The sequence below is a fragment of the Rhincodon typus genome, chromosome 6, assembly GCF_021869965.1.
Source record: "Rhincodon typus isolate 14 chromosome 6, sRhiTyp1.1, whole genome shotgun sequence".
In the NCBI taxonomy this organism is placed as follows: Eukaryota; Metazoa; Chordata; class Chondrichthyes; order Orectolobiformes; family Rhincodontidae; genus Rhincodon; species Rhincodon typus.
The window spans coordinates 59,349,681-59,366,730 of NC_063337.1; the positions used below are offsets into that span (position 1 = coordinate 59,349,681).

General features: G+C 40.4%; 1 protein-coding gene across 1 annotated transcript in view; it reads left to right on the plus strand.

Moving 5' to 3' along the window:
* tyr (tyrosinase) overlaps positions 1-17,050 on the plus strand; it is a 71,564-nt gene that overhangs the window by 53,414 nt on the left and 1,100 nt on the right. Inside the window, exons 3-4 of the mRNA XM_048598371.1 lie at positions 831-978; positions 6,630-6,811. Coding sequence (XP_048454328.1) covers positions 831-978; positions 6,630-6,811 — 330 coding nt within the window. The remainder of the gene's footprint in view (positions 1-830; positions 979-6,629; positions 6,812-17,050) is intronic.

Here is a 17,050-nt window from a genome sequence, read left to right on the forward strand (position 1 = left end):
ACTCGTCAAAGATGGTAAATAAAAAAAAGTTAGGAATTTTTACACGTTGTGAGAGTACAGTAGTATACATTAATTGTTCATTGTGTCACACTTTCCTTGAAGGTTCTACTGACTATTGACCGTAGTAATCCAGACTTCCATTTTGAGTTGTTGCCACTGTTAGGAATTTCTTAAATGTGTCCAGAGGATTTCGCTGATAATCTAACAGATGTTTTTCTTGTCTCTCACCACACTCAACTAATGCAGCCAATCACACACTTGTTGCATCCTCTACAAAATTAGTTGTCATGCATAATGTTTCAAGGCTCAATTATCATGAAAACATTATTTGAATACAATCTGTGTGCAAGTCTTAGAGACTTTCCAAAGGCCAGATAATCGCTTCTGCAGAGTAGATGGTATTTGAATATGGGGATCTTGCGGAATCCCGATATAGCAAACTCCAAAGGAATTGCCTGGGAAATTGAAGGTTTCACTGGGCAATTTCCCTCCATTTGGAATTCTCCAAAAGTTTCCATTTCAATTGGAGAATTTAGAGGGCTCTGCTGCAGTTATGTATATAGTAATAAGTAATGCAAACATGTTACACTAGCCAAGAACAAGAATTAGACATTTTTTAAAATAGATTTGTAAAAACAATTATACAATGATTGCACTTCTTTCTGTGCTATCGTTTGAGATGTAACCAGTGTCATTTCACCGTTCCTTAGTTACACTAGTCTCAAAGGCAACAAATTATTTTTATTTTGTTGTTATTTGTGTGTGTGGTTGTCTAACTAATGAGACTGTATTAAATAACAGTTCAAATAGATGTCTTTTTTCTCAAACAGGCTTTGCCAATCCAAATGATGCTATATCCAATACATCACAGAGTAGTTTGCATAATGCCTTGCACATTTATATGAATGGTACAATGTCCAGAGTCGGTGGATCAGCCAATGATCCAGTCTTTTTACTTCACCATGCTTTTGTTGACAGGTAAGTGTGACTGAAAGTAAATCTACTCCATGGTGTCCTCTATTTACTGGTTGTTCACTACAGAAATTCCTTATATACGCCATGTTGTCTGCTTAGCAAGTGGCCTAGAAATTTGATTGTGTTTTGAGAAGAGGTGCTCCATGCTCATGTTAGTGGTGTCCCAGACAGCATTTAATATTTGGGCTATGTGCTCCTTGAGACATATATCCTGTGCTATTCATTGATTGTAAAAGGTTTGGTGATGGTTTGAGCCTGGGAAGGGAAGAAACCAAAAATAAAATGTATCAGATGCTAATTAAAGACAGCTAACACGTTTTCAAAGTGAGTGTTTGATGTGGTGATGCAATACCATACCAGTGTGCCTCTTAGTCATGTGAATCACTGCAGGCACCCATCTTACTGCCAGTTCAATAAAGACACAGAATAGCAAAACTATTGCCCAATGAACTCATATCATAGTACTATATATCTAGAATTGAGCATTGAAGAGCTGTATAAAAGTCCAGGCAATAGAAGGGGAACACAGATGTTCAGAGTTGCTAAAAGCTACAGAAAAGGAATGAAGTATCAGGCTGCAGCTGAAAGCACATGGTATGACATAACAGCAGCAAATCTTCCTCTTCTGGTAATATGAAGCAGAGCTTGCAGTTTTTCCACTCACAAAGCACCATTACAAAACTTTGACAGCTTTAAGCTAACAAACTAGAACAGTTACGAGTAACTACACTTTTTTCACTGTTGGGGAGGAACTACAAAGTCCATTCCATTCTAAGTCTCTCTGAAAAACCAAAAGACACAGGCAGCAGGAATTTTGCAAGCATTGAAGGCATAACAGTATGTGTTCAATATTAGGGCCCAGGGTGAAAAAGAATCCATTGATCAACATATGACTGCATTAGCACAGCTTGCAGAATCCTCTACAACCAAAAGATGATCTGATTAAAAGCATTTTTTTTATAGGCATAAGTAATCCCACAGTCAAAGCAAATCTCTGTTAGGAAAGCTCGCAACATATGCAGAAGTGCCGACATTATAAATCACCAGATCAAGCATGACAGAATTGACAAGACCTTGCATTAAGTTTTTAGACCTTCCAGGCTGAATGTATATAAAGGTCACAGACAAAGGTTAGGATGAAAATGTTGCAGAGGACATTATGCAAAGGAAAAGATATCATGAGGAAAACAATGTTATCACTGCAAGAAGTCAACTCACTTTGCCAGTAAGTGGTTGCCTGGAAAGAAGCACAACAGTAGGTACAGTTAGCTACTGGAGAAATAACAGCTGAAGATTTTCTTGAATCTGTCAGTTTTGTTGCAAAATTTTTGCCTAGCTTGCCAAAATGTGAACCATCATGTTAATTATTTCCAAGGATATACAATGCTGTTTAGGGCACAAAAGAAGAAGCAGGTTCACTAAATTCAAGCAACTAATGATGGCAGAGTCACTGCTGAAGTAATATGATGTATTCACCTTGCAGTGGGGTGCCAGCAAGACAGTACTTGGAACAACACCAATGCAGCAAGGACAATGATTTCATTTGCTTCAGGACATTAAGACAAACAGAATGATGTTACACTCAGATCAAGAAACAATGCCTGGCCATTATCCTTTCCAACTAATATTTTCACTAATATCTACCGGGAAAAGATCAAATGACAGTTGAGTCCAACTGCCAGTCACTTCAAAGCATTTCCAGCAAGCTGCTACTATCTGCTCCAAAAGGTCTGCAAATAATTTGACTCCCATTACAGAGATACCTAGACATGACACACAATCAAGGAAAATAGAGGTGCATTTCTGGCATGCTGTCCAAAGCAGTATTCTCTACAATATGAGTACAGGATGCTATGAATAGTGTGAAATCTTCCAGATCCAATATGACTCAGAAATTTGACATATTCTGAAAATCATTCAATCCAACAGACAAGAATCTTGGCTCAAATGGTGTGAATTACCCAATAAGGTGAAACTGTCCTTGTATTGAAAGCATGCCTCAAAGAATGAAGAACTCACCTGTGGTTTCAAAAGCATTTTGGCATATGGAGATGAACTGACAGCCCAAGATGGCAGATTGCAAAATGGAAATAATGTAATTATCCCTGAGGAGTCAGAGGAGAGATGTTAAAGTGCATCCACGCAAGGATCAAGGAATTGAGTTGAGTCTGAGGAAGGCAGGAGATGTGCTCTACTAGCCAGGCATGAGCAATGAAATCAAGGACCACATTAGTCGTGCAGTGTTTATAATGAGTACCAAGCTAAACAAGCTGGAGAGCTTTTGATGCCACAAGATATTTCAGACAGTTCCGTGACAGTTCCTGTTAAAATTTGACAATTGTTGATCAGAGGTCGCCCAAAACATATCATGGATATGGACCAGAAAAATCTTAGCAGCTACCCTTTGCCTCATTTGACAGCTTATAATAGATCTTTTAGGTGCATTATTTCAATGCATCACTGATGCTAATAACTGTTAATACAATTAGTAACACTGACACTCGTGTCTTTTTACTTTACACAGCTCTTTTATTTTTAGATATAGTATCACAAAAGTCTTTCTTGAACTTTTATTTGGCAGATTATACATGACCTTGTGAAATCTCTTTTTTTTTCAATTATCACTTCTACAAAACAAAACCAATAACCAATTTCCTATCAAGGTAGGGAAAATGAAATAAAAACAAAATGCTGAAAATACTCAGCAAGTCAGTTAACACACGTGGAGAGAGAAGCAGAATCAATAAATTGAACTAGACAAAGTTAGAGATTTAAAAGGTTTTAAGGAAACGAAAATGTGAAAAAGAATAAAAATAAAAGCTTTGTGAATGTGTATATAAGGGCTCCCAGCTTATTTGACTCCTGTTTTACTCAAACCACAGATTATTTTAATGGTTATGGATTATTGTTTCTTCAGTCACAATAGAACATCAAATGTAGATGTTTGTTTGACCACAGACAACAGGGATACTGAGATAGATAACCTGACAATATTTAGCAAGAGCAGTGGACAAATGCTTAATTGTTAATTCCATATAAATAAGCCATCTGGGAGCATTATTACATGGTAAATGCCTGGGAGTTAACAATGGCCATAATGGCTCTTTGAACTCTTGTATCACCAAATTCAAATTAATTTAAAGTTTATATTAAAGTCCACATAAACGGCTGAATAACTTAATTAACTCTTTCTTGTCATTTCCAAACAGAGAATCAGACAACAAGGCATGAGCTCACAATTACTTGTTAACTCTACATGTTGGTTAGCTACCTTTTAAAAGTAAACTTTGAGGTAGAATTTCATTTCCAGGTGGCTGTTTGTGGCTATGTGTGTGTGTGTGTGTGTGTGTGTGTGTCTGTCTCTCTCACACACACGCACACACACACAGTGTCTCTGTCTTTCTCTCTCTCACTCTCTCCCACACACACACACAGTCTTTCTCTCTCTCACTCGCGCACACACACACTGTCACCATCCCGCATGCACACACACACTGTCTCGCACACACACTGTCTCCCACATGTATACATAAACACACACACAAGCTCCAGTCTGTTTCTCTCACACACACACTCAAATACACACACACACACTCTGTCTTTCTCTCTCCCTCACATAGACACTCAAATACACACACACACACTCACTCTCTCTCACACACACACTCTCACACTGTCTCCCACATGCATACACATACGCACTCTGTATCTCTCTCACTCACTCACACACACATGCATGCACACACTCTGTCTCTCACACACACACACACACATACGCACACACACGCACACACTGCATGTGAGGGAGAGACAGTGTGTGTGTGTGCGTGTGAGAGGGAGACACACACGTACTGTCTCTCTTATACACAGTCTCTCTCTCTCTCACACACACACATACACACACACACACATACACACAATCTGTCTATCTCTCTCACACACACACGCGCACACATACTGTCACCCTCCCACATGCATGCAAACACACTGTCTCTCACATGCATACGTACACACACAGACACATAAACTCTCTCTCTCTCACACACACACACACTCTGTCTCCCATATGCATACACACACGGACTCTGTCTCTGACTCTCTCTCACTCACTCTCACATACATGCATACACACATACTCGCTGTCTCTTTCTCTGTCTCTCTCTCACACACACACATACACTCACTCTCTCTCTCTCTCGCTCACTCACACACACACACACACTCTGTCTCTGTTTCACACACACTCGCACACACACACGCACACTGTTTCCCTCCCACATGCATACACACACACTATCAATCTCTCTCTCTCTCTCTCACTCTCTCTCTCTCTCTCTCTCACACACACACACACACACACACACACACACACACACACAAACATATATACACTGTGTCTGTCTTTCACTCACTCTCTCACACACACAGACACAGACTCACACACTCTGTCTCACGCACACATTGTGTCTCCCAAAAGGAGAATGGGTGAATCAGATGGGTTTTACATAGTCACCATTGAATAGTTTTATATTCCAGATAGTTACGTGCCATGGTGGGATTCAAGCTCATGCCTCCAGAACAGTGCCTCCAGTGTTCTGGATTATTAATCGTGACATTACCACTAGACCACTGTCTACCCTTAATAGCACAAGCAAGTGTAAAATCTAAAATTTCAGGCTCTCTATAATGTGATGGTATCCGCAGATATAAACTTGAACTTGGATAGAAGATTGTATTTGTATGAAATTTTTTCAAACATAATTTTTAAAGAAATAGTTAATGGTATGAATTCTGCATCCGAAACCAAGATGCAAATTCAAATTTTTTTGACTAATTAGTGTTTGAACTATATCAATCTTGCAAAATATTAAAGTGTATTGTAAATCATAAAGCTAGAATTAAAAGTTAGTCTAATGACAACCACTGCTAATTCTCAAAACCCATTTTGCCTGTTTTAGCCTATAAGTGACTCTAGACCCACAGCAATGTTGTTGACTCTTAATTGTCCTCTGGACAAGTAGAGATGGCCATAAATGCTGGCCTAGCAAGTAATATCGACATCCATGAAAAAAATATTTTAAAAAAGACTAGGCTTCATTTTTTATTTCCTTTTCAAAACAGTCAATTATACTGCTTAAAGAATAATAAATAGCTTGTATTTATGTTGTGATTTTTACCTCCCCAACGTTGCAATGTAATTCACAGGAATGAAACACATTTTATTCAGAGTCACTGTTACAACATAGGGGCAAGTTGCAACCAAATTGCACACAGTAAGATCCACAAACTCAATGAGATAAATCAGCAGATAATCTGTTTAAGTGCTGGTTGTTACGGATACCTGAAAACATTCCTGTTTTTAAAATATTGCCATAGAATCTTCTCATTATATTCCCCAAGAAACCAGACTGGCTTTCATTTAACATTTCACCCAAATGATGACACCTCCAACAGTGCAACACTGAAGTATCAGCCTAGATGACAAATTACTTCAAGCTTGAATCCACTATTTTCTTCTTAAAGGAACATTACAACAAATCAGCCAAAGATGATAATAAAAGGTATTGAAAATTGAATCTGATTCTGATCTGAATAAGCCTTTATTATTATAAATAACTCCTATTATTGCTTATGTTTTATTTTCCCAATTGCAGCATATATGAACAATGGTTACGGAGACACGCGCCTCTTCAGATTACCTTTCCAGCAACTAATACACCAATAGGCCACAGCAGTGATTATTACATGGTTCCCTTCATTCCAATTTACAGAAATATTGATTTTTTTATTTCAACAAGAGAACTTGGATATGATTATGATTATCTGATTGAATCAGGTAGGATGCATTTCCTTAACTAGTTTTCATTTCTATAAGTTAAAATATGTATGTTTAAACTATAGAATTAATTGTATGACTTAGTACTGCCATGGAAAGAAAGTTGTTGCCCAAGTCTTATACCCAATAAATTATTTGTCAAAATTTGGTCTGTGCTTTTAAGCAAATACAGTTGCCACTGTTGCGTATGGCAAAATCCGTCAAACAGCAATGAAATGGATGACAGACTAATTTATTTTTATTTTACTGTTTTGAGGAATAAACATAAGCCAAAGCATACAGAGAACTTCTCGTACATTTGTTTAAATGGGATATGTGATGATTATCTGGGGAAACAGATAGAGCCTCAGTTTAATGTCTGATCTGAAATTTAAAGGGCTGGATTTGGGCCCCACCATTGCTACTCACAAAAGGGTTGGGGAGGGGTGTTTGCTTAGTTAATTGACACCAATGATCAGAAGTTGGCTTGAATATTCTATTCAGTCTATGGGATCCCCCATATGGTAGCCACTGGAAGTGTGTGGTTGATCAATGGAGATGATGACTCCAGGCTAACTTTGAAGCACACTCTGTTGTACAAAGTTTAAGGTTCTGAAGGATGCCTTCAGAAAATACCAGGACCTGGAAAAGGGGGGTTCATCTGAGCTTACTAGTAAGGGTTTTTATTGTGTTCGGACTACTAAGGGGCCAGAAACCCAGGCCAGGAGCAACACCTGGGGCCCGTGATTTCTGTCCTAGCCACTCTGATGATGTTATATTGGCTCCTGGGGACAACAGCTTAGGATCTCAAAGGTGTAAGTTCTACCATCTAGCTTTTCCTTATAGTCTCTGTGACAATGTCTATCATATCAATGTAACATGTACCTGATTGCTTTCATGCAATAAACTGTGTTGAAGACATGAGCCTCTTCTCATTAGACTGTCTAGAGCAAACAAGCCCTGTAGATCCCAGCCAGAAAAGAGGATGGTGGCAGCAGATCTACCTGATGGTGAGCAATAGTACAGAGAGCTCATTCAACACATAATAAGCAGCGGTACAGATTGTTTCTTCCAACCTAGCACTAAGGGTTGCAGACTCCTTTTAGCTAGCTGCTACATGCAGACACAGGCAGGGATCTGAAGGTTTCTTCAGACACAGCTCTCAGAAGGCTGTTTGTGTACAAACTATCAGCAGCTGGAAGAGCTGAACATTCAAGAATGTGACTGAAGAGGGGAAAACAAATTGTGCAGATTTAAAGGTGGGGAAAGTGAAAAGTAAGAACAGTACTTTCAGTTCAGACTGAGTGAGTGAGCACTACAAGGCTTGGCTACACTAAATGCAATCAAAAGCCACAAAAGCAACTATTCACCCTCCCAGCCTGATCGTTATCAATTCCTTTGTCTGTCCAACTGTCTTTCTCTCTCTATAGGCTCTCTCCCATCATTTACTCCCAACCACACCCACCTTCCCATTTTCTGCATATAAACTGACTTTTTCCCAGCCACCATCAGTTCTGAGGAAGGGTCACTGGACCTGAAACGTTAACTCTGTTTTTTCCTTCACAGATGCTGCCAGACCTGCTGAGCTTTTCCAGCAACTTTGTTTTTGTCCCCAATTTAAAGTCAGGTTGCAGACATAAGAATTTGGTGAATGTAACAACATAAGTACTAAGAGAAGTAGGAGGCAATTTAGCCCCTTGACCCTGCTCTGCTATTTGATACAATCATGGCTGATCTCATCTCAGCTTGAACTCCACTTTCTTGTCTGCTCTCCATAATTCTATAACCCATTACCAATTTTTTTTTTAAAACTGTCTAACTATTCCTTGCATTTACTCAATGTCCCAGCATCCACCTCACTCTGGGGTACTGAATTCCACAGATTCACAACACTTTGAGAGATGTAATGTTTCATCTCCCATATCCTAAAACTATGACCTCTTGTTCTAGACTGCCCCACATAAGTAAATATTCTTTCTATGTTTACTTTGTCAATCCCTTTTAGCATCTTTTATACCTCAATTAGATCTCCTCTCATTCTTCTAAACCCCAGAGAGTATAGGACTAAACTCTGTCTTCATAAAACAAACCCTTCATCTCTGGACTCAATATAGTGAACCTTATCTGAATGACATTCAATACAATTACAGCCATCATCACATAAGGGGTCCAACATCATACACAATACTCCAGGTGCAGTCTCATTAATGCCCTGTACAGTTGCAGCAACTCCTCCTACTTTTATACTCTATTCCTTTAGCAATAAATGCCAACATTCCATTTGTCTTCTTTATGCAAAAGAGTAACTAGGGAGAAAATAGGGCCCCTTAAAGATCAACAAGGTTGTCTATGTGTGGAACCACAGGGGCTGGGTGAGATACTAAATGAGTATTTAGCATCAGTATTTACTGTAAAGAAGGACATCAAAGCTAGAGAACTTGGGGAAATCAATAGTGATATCTTGAACAGTGTCCAAATTACAGAAGAGGAGGTGCTGGAGGTCTTAAAACATATGAAGATAGACAAATCCCTGGGACCTGATCAGGTGTTTCCCAGAACTTTGTGGGAAGCTAAGGAAGAGATTGCTGGGCCCTTGCTGAGATACTTGTATCATCGATTAGCCATGGTGAGATGCCAGAAGTCTGGAGGTTGGCTCATGTGGTGCCATTATTTAAGAAAGGCTGTAAGGAAAAGACAGGGAACTATAGACTGGTGAGCATTGTGTCAGTGATGGGTAAGTTGTTGGAGGAGAAAGTATAAAATACAATGTCATTTTCAGAATGCATGCCAATGTAGGGTACAGAGCAGCAAGAAATCATATATCTAGTCTCACAAAGGAGTTTATGAGGTACAACAGGTTACAATAGAAAATCCCAAAAGCATTCCATAGAGAAGGAGATGATCTAGACCTAGACTTTTGACAAGAAAATATCTTTGTCAATATGCATAACACTAATTATTGTCACTGGGATAAATGTCACAATATTATTTGGTTAGTGCTCCATGGTTGAGGATTCACTGTCAATAGCCAAAATAGTGCATCTACACGGTCTGGAAGGTACACCATTTAAGATGGCTGGTGTGCAACAAGCAACTCTCCAACAAAAGAAACATCAGATAGTAGAGACCTATACATATTTCACGATTAAAAAATTCACTCTCTTTAGCAGGAATGTTTGCCCTCAATTTTCATTGAAAGGGCAAAGACATTAAACAGTAAAAAATAGAGTGCCTTTGAACAGGAGTATCTTAAATTTAATGGATCATGCAATGATGCTAAATCATTACATCTCAACATACTGTAAGAAGGTTCTGTCATATACTGACCGCTACATACAGAAACTGCAGTCTACATTCAGGCCTTCCCAATTCGGCCCCAACCACGACGACCGCTACATACAGAAACTCAACCTGCCCCTATACCTCCCCCCTCCCCACTATTCCAGGCCCCAAGAAAACCTTCCACATTAAACAGATGTTCACCTGCACACCTGCTAATGTGGTATATTGTATCCGCTGTTCCCGATGTGGCCTCCTCTACATTGGGGAAACCAAGTGGAGGCTTGGAGACCGCTTTGTGGAACACCTACACTCAGTTCGTGACAAACGACTGCACCTCCTAGTCGCGAACCACTTCAACTCCCCCTCCCACTCCTTGGACAACATGTTCATCCTAGGCCTCCTCCAGTGCCACAACGATGCCACCAGAAGGCTGCAGGAACAGCTCCTCATATTCTGCTTGGGAACCCTGCAGCCCAATGGTCTCAATGTGGACTTCACAAGCTTCAAAATCTCCCCACACCCGACCTCATCCCAAAACCAGCCCAGCTCGTCCCCGCCTCCTTGACCTGTCCGTCTTTTCTCCTACCTATCTGCTCCTCCCACCTCACTGACCAATCCCCACCCCCATCTACCAATCTCAACCCCGCCCCCTTGACCTGTCTGTCTTCCCTCAATTGACCAACCCCCATCCCAACTCCCTATGTACACTCAGCTTTACTGGCTCCATCCCCGCCTCCTTGACCTGTCCGTCTTCTCTCCACCTATCTGCTCCTTTATCTACTTTCCATCATCGCCTCCCCCCTCTCTATTTATTTCAGAGTCCCCTTCCTCTTCCCCATTTCTGAAGAAGAGTCCAGACCCGAAACGTCAGCTTTCCTGCTCCTCTGATGCTGCTTGGCCTGCTTTGTTCATCCAGCTCTACACATTGTTATCTCTGTCGTACAAGGTGTTTGCTTCTGAAAGGGTTGATGTTGAGGATTGAAGTAAGCTTCACCCAAGATGATGTCATTTGGACTTGGTGGAAGGCCAACTCTGGATCTTGAGGAATATAAACCCCATGTCTAGATGTCCTCATTGGCTTAGTAATGATATCTATCACACCAATGAAATTTATACCTGATTGCCAACATGCAGTAAATTATATCATGTTCAAGCCAGGACCCTCTTCTCAACCCTACATTAGCTAGTGATTTTTATCTACCACACTTGACAGAGTAGGCCTATAAATCGGGCAACATGGTGGCTCAGTGGTTAGCACTGCTGCCTCACAGCGCCAGGGACCCAGGTTTGATTCCACCCCCAGTTGACTACCTGTGTGGAGTTTGCACATTCTCCCCGTTGTGGCGTGGGTCTCCTCCGGGTGCTCCGGTTTCCTCCCACAGTCCAAAGATGTGCAGAGTAGGTGGATTGGCCATGCTAAATTGCCCATAGTGTTCAGGGATGTATAGGTTAGGTGGGCTATAGGAGGATGGGTCTGGAAGGGATGCTGAGTGGGTTGGTGTGGACTTATTGGGCCGAAGGGGCCTGTTTCCACATTGTAGGGATTCTATGATTCCATGATCCGAACCTACAAGGAGGATGATGGTAGAAAATCTACCTTATGATGATCAATTGTCCAGCTTGTTCTCATATGATGAGCAATGATAAGGACTTTTATCATGCTACATGATACCAGTAGTGGGCATGTCTGCACCTCAAGCAAACATCACATTATTTTATAAAGCAAATTGAGAAATAACATGAAGAGATGATGAGAATGGGCATAATTTCCCTGATAACAAAACCAACCAAGATGTATTTGGTTGCCATACTCAAACCTAATGGTTTTCTAAATTTGTGTTGACCTCACAATAGCTCAAAAAGACAGTGCTGCAAAAATCCACCTCTTGATGAGAGTTTGGCAAAGTTATAGCATTATAGAACGAAGAAATAGAACTTTTATGATACTCAATGGATTCAGTAGGTTCTGGCTGGTGCCATTGGATGAGTACGCTTACTGTATTTATAACTCCATTTGAGGAGTTTTGCTTCAACAGATGGCCGTTTGGGATCACCTTAGCCTCAGAGAGTTTCTACCATTCTGTATCCGATATTCTACAAGATCTATACTTTGTAATATACTGCATGAATGATCTATTGGTATCTGGCAAAACAGTCCAGACACATGATCAGAGGGTTCATTCAATTTTAAAGCACCTACAGAGTGAAATGCAAGCAAATATGAATTTTCATTTCGTAGGATGCTTTATCACCAGTGATGTAATAATGGCAGACCAAAGAAAACAAAACATGTTCAGGAGTTTCCTATGCTGAAATCAGTTTATGACTTGCAAAGATTTTGTAGGATTATAAATCAGTGGGCAAAATGTTTTGCCTCATTTGGCAGCTACAACAGAACCCTTGAAACAAGATGCAAGGATAAGAGTATGCTTTTGAAAATGAATACAATTAACACAAATAACACATATAGGGACATCCATGGATGTCTTAGCTTGCTACAATCGGTCTTTTTCAACCATCATAGCTGCCAGTGCTTCAGCGACAGGCTTAGGAGCAGTTCTTTTTCTAGAGCAACCAGACAGGTGTCAGAAACTGTGTATTCTACATCACAGACATTGTCAGGCATAGGGACATGGCATGCAATCACAAAGAAGGCTTGGCTCGGTTCCAAGAGCTTGCGTAGGATTTTCAGACTACATCCTTAGCCAAAAAGTGCTTATCAAGACAGACTATAGCTACTCGTATCACAAATGGGTGAATAAAGATTAGCTGGGACACATCGGATACAAAGATATTGACTCTTCATATCATCATCATCAAACCCCACAGTGTGGAAACAGACCATTCAGCCCAACAAGTCCACACCGACCCTCTGAAGACTCATTCCCATAAACCTACACATCCCTGAACACTATGGGTAATTTAGCATGGCCAATCCACCTAACGTGCACATCTTTGGACTGTGGAATGAAAACAGAGCATCTGGCGGAAACCCACACAGACACAGGGAGAAATTGCAAACTCCACACAGATAGTTGATCAAAGCCAGAATCAAACTTGGGCCACTGGTGCTGTAAGGCAGCAGTGCTAATCACTGAGCCACCATGCTGCCCCTTACAACAGTATATGCACAAGGGAAAGAGAATGGCAGATGTGTTCTCCATAGTGATGGTCAACATCTTACCATGCCATTAAGTCTGATTATGAAATTGAGCTACATAGTGACCGGCAAGCCACACTGACTATTCATAGTCACTTTCCCCAAAATACTCTCCCATTGAAATTTCAACCACTTGACAGGCTTCATTCTATAGAATTAGATCGTGTATACTTGATCAAGCCAGCCATGTAGATCCTGATATGAAAAAAGATGATGGCAACAAATCTACCTTATAGTAAGCAATTTTTACATAGCTCAAATGACATAATGTGCAGACTGTACATACTAAAACCCAAGTCTCCCCTCCTGGCTGAAGCTGTGATCCTGGCTGTGCAGTGGAAGAGATCCTCTCCACCACAATGATCATCTGCAGTTTTGGCCCTTTCTTTCCAAAAGGTTTTAAAACATTAAAACACAAAACCTCAAAACAACTCTCTGCAAATATGCCATACTCACTCAGAGGTGCAGTGGACTGACAGGATGCATTATGTTCTCAGATCCTGTTGTGAAGCCTCACATCTGGACTTCTTAATTTAGAATCTGTACTACTACCAAATAAAACTGATATGCAGGTAAAAGCTGCTTGGAAAATGATGTTGCCCATCAGATTGAAGCTTTTATAGTAAGTGGTCTTTGTAAAATATCTACTGACTTGTTTTATTGGCCTGGGTACTCATTGAAAAAAAAAATAATTGTCATCATCACTTTTATTCAATAGGAAAATTCAGATACATAAATATATAGTTATGTACTTCACTTGCTTGTTTCATTGGGGAGAACTTTAGAAAGAACACAGTCCAGAAATAAAAGACACACAACTGTCACTAAGGAGAGGTAGCAGGGTTTTATTTAGAAACTTAGAAGAATAGTTGAAGACCCTATAGTCCCATGAGCTTGTTCTACCATTTAATCATATCATAACTAATTATAATCAATTCCACCTAACTTTATACTATAACCATTAATATCTTTGGGTACCAAAGATCTATCAATCTCAGATTTAAAATTAACAACTGACTTAACATAAATTGCTGCTTTTGGAAGTGAGATCTAAACAGCTACTAAGTTTCTATGTAGAAGAGGCCCACTTCACTGCTCAAAGGTTCTGCTCTTTTAGACAGTGTCCTCTCCTATTAGCAGAAATAATTTATTTCTGTTCATCTTATCAGTTCCCCATAATATCTAGAGGACTATAATTAAATCACCCACATTAAAAATTCCAGGGAATGCAATTATACTCTTTGTAACCTCATCTCAGAATTTAACCTCAAGGGTTTAGGTGTTCAATATTGCACCTCCTCTGAGGTCAATATATCTTTCTTAAGGTGTGGTACTCAGGTATGCTCACAGTACATTGATTTCTGCCTGTCATATTGGAATTCAAGAAAGGACTTTGGACCAATTTAGTGTAGCCTTCAGGGCTCCATTATGTGGTGTTGTGTACGTGCGCTACTGATTACGAACCTAAAAATGAGCTAAAACCAAATTCTAACTGCTTGAATCTGAAATGGAAAAATTGCATTTAGACATTGTATTTCATGACCACTAGATGTCTCAAAGCACTTTACAGCCAGTGAAGTAATTCTGAAGTATCATCTCACGTGTAATGTTGGCAACACAGCTGCTAATCTGCACATTGTAAATTCCCACAAAACGTAATCTGATAATAACTACCTTTTTTTTGTGGTCATGCTGAATGAAGGATAAATATTGACCAGGAATCTGGTAAAACTCACCTGTTTTTCAAAGTCTGCTGACAATTATTTCAATACCCTTCTCAAAGTCTAATCTTTGTGCAAAACTGAAGTATTTTTCTTATTTATTCATGTATCAGTGGCTTTGTCAGCATTTATTGCCCATGTCTACTTTCCCTTTCTGAGCTGCTTTCTTGTACTGCTACTGTGTGGTACTTCCACAGTGCTATATAATAGTGTGCAGAATCTTATAGAGGCCTGAGTGACATAGCCTATGGTGAGATGTGTGGCAGAATCAGGCAAAAAGTACAGCAACGATCAGATCATCTCTCCATTTTTTTAATGTACTTCACAACAGCATAGTAAGGTGCTCACTAGATGGTGCAAGTTATCTATTGGCATGGAATCTTGCTTGTTAAACACCTCATTAACACCCCAACGCACCTCATTAGTATTCAGAGTCCCATTTTACCAAATTCACCAAACAAGTTTGTGTCAAGAAAACTCAACACAGAAACCAGGGTGAGCACCTTGTGCACTCAGGTCATCATTTGATGAAATGGCTTCCATGTTTGAATTACCTCCATGCTGGAAACCAGGCACCAATATCTCAGGGCACGCTCCATGACCACTGGCCACATGCACCTCCTGTCCATGCAGTCTGGCATCTGACATGTGATAACCTTTAACATCCCTCCATGAAGAACTCTGATTCACCTACAGGACACTCTGTAATACAATGTCACACCATGGACTTCACTGGCAACTATCATTGTAATGATGCAGCCAGGACAATGTGCACTCATGGACATGCACAAAACCCATGGAACAAGTTGCACCTAGCCAGAGATATAAAACCTCATATCACTTCTGTCTTGCACTGCCATTTAGAATGGACGCAAAGCTAGGAAGCTTGTCACAGTTGTTAGCAAGCCTCAGTACAACAAGAGGGATAGTCTTCATTTAGGGGATACCTACACAGTAAATCAAGAGCAACCTCAAATGCCAGCCTCGGTCCTTCTCAGGAGGGTCAAAGACAGGCTGTATGGGCACCTTCTGTATGGATGCTTTCTATTCAATTATGGGTGGTTCTCCTCATAGAGCTCTCTCGTTCTAAGTATTACAGGAGATGAAAGTAGATGGCACTGCTGTACTGTTGGTGCAGGTGGACAAGTTTTCCAAGCAAGTGAATATGCAGCACAGAAGGCATACAGGGTTACTGCTACCCAGAACTGGGGTGGGTGAGAGTCAGCGAGGAAGATGTTACAGGTATGAATGAGAGTGGTAGAGCATGGGCCTTGATGGCAGGCGTAGCAGAAATAAACTGAGTTAAAGGTATTGTAGGTGGTAGGACTTAACCTGGTGGAGTGGAAAGGACACTGAACTTCTTCCTACAGTGCTGGAGATTCCTCTTGTCGCCTGAGGGTGCTTTAACCCTGGTGGTAACCTCAACAGGTTGGCATGGTCTGGTGTAGTGGCGTCCACCTTTGGTTCTTGGAGGCAAGGAACTCCCATGTTGGTGCCACCCCATTCAGCATGATCCCAGGACTACAAGGCGAGGTGCCTATTTTCCCTTGGCTGCATATTTGAGCAAATATCAGGAACTGTGCAGGGCAGCTCTGGACTGTTGGCATGATGATGCAGGCACAAGAGATACCAGTGAATTTTCATTGAAGGTGGCAAGACAGGTTGAGTGAACAATTAATAAAGCATATTGTATTCTAAACTTTATTAATTATGACAGAGAGTACATTTTAAACTTGTATAAAACACTGATTTGGCAAAACTTGAATACTGGGTCCCGTTCTGAATGTTATATTTTGGAGAGATATGACAGCATTAGAGAAAGTGCAAGAGAGATTCACAAGAATGGCTCCAGGGATGAGAAATTATATGTTTTAGCAAAGTTGGGACTATCTTCCTTGGAAATGAAAAGGTTGAGAGGAGATTATTGAGGTATTCAACTAGTGGGAAAACATCAGTAACAAGAGGGCATAGATTTAAGGTAACAAGGTGCAGAGCTGGATGAACACAGTAGGCCAAGCAGCATCATAGGAGCAGAAAGGCTGACGTTTCGGGCCTAGACCCTTCATCAGACCCTTTTTCTGATGAAGGGTCTAGGCC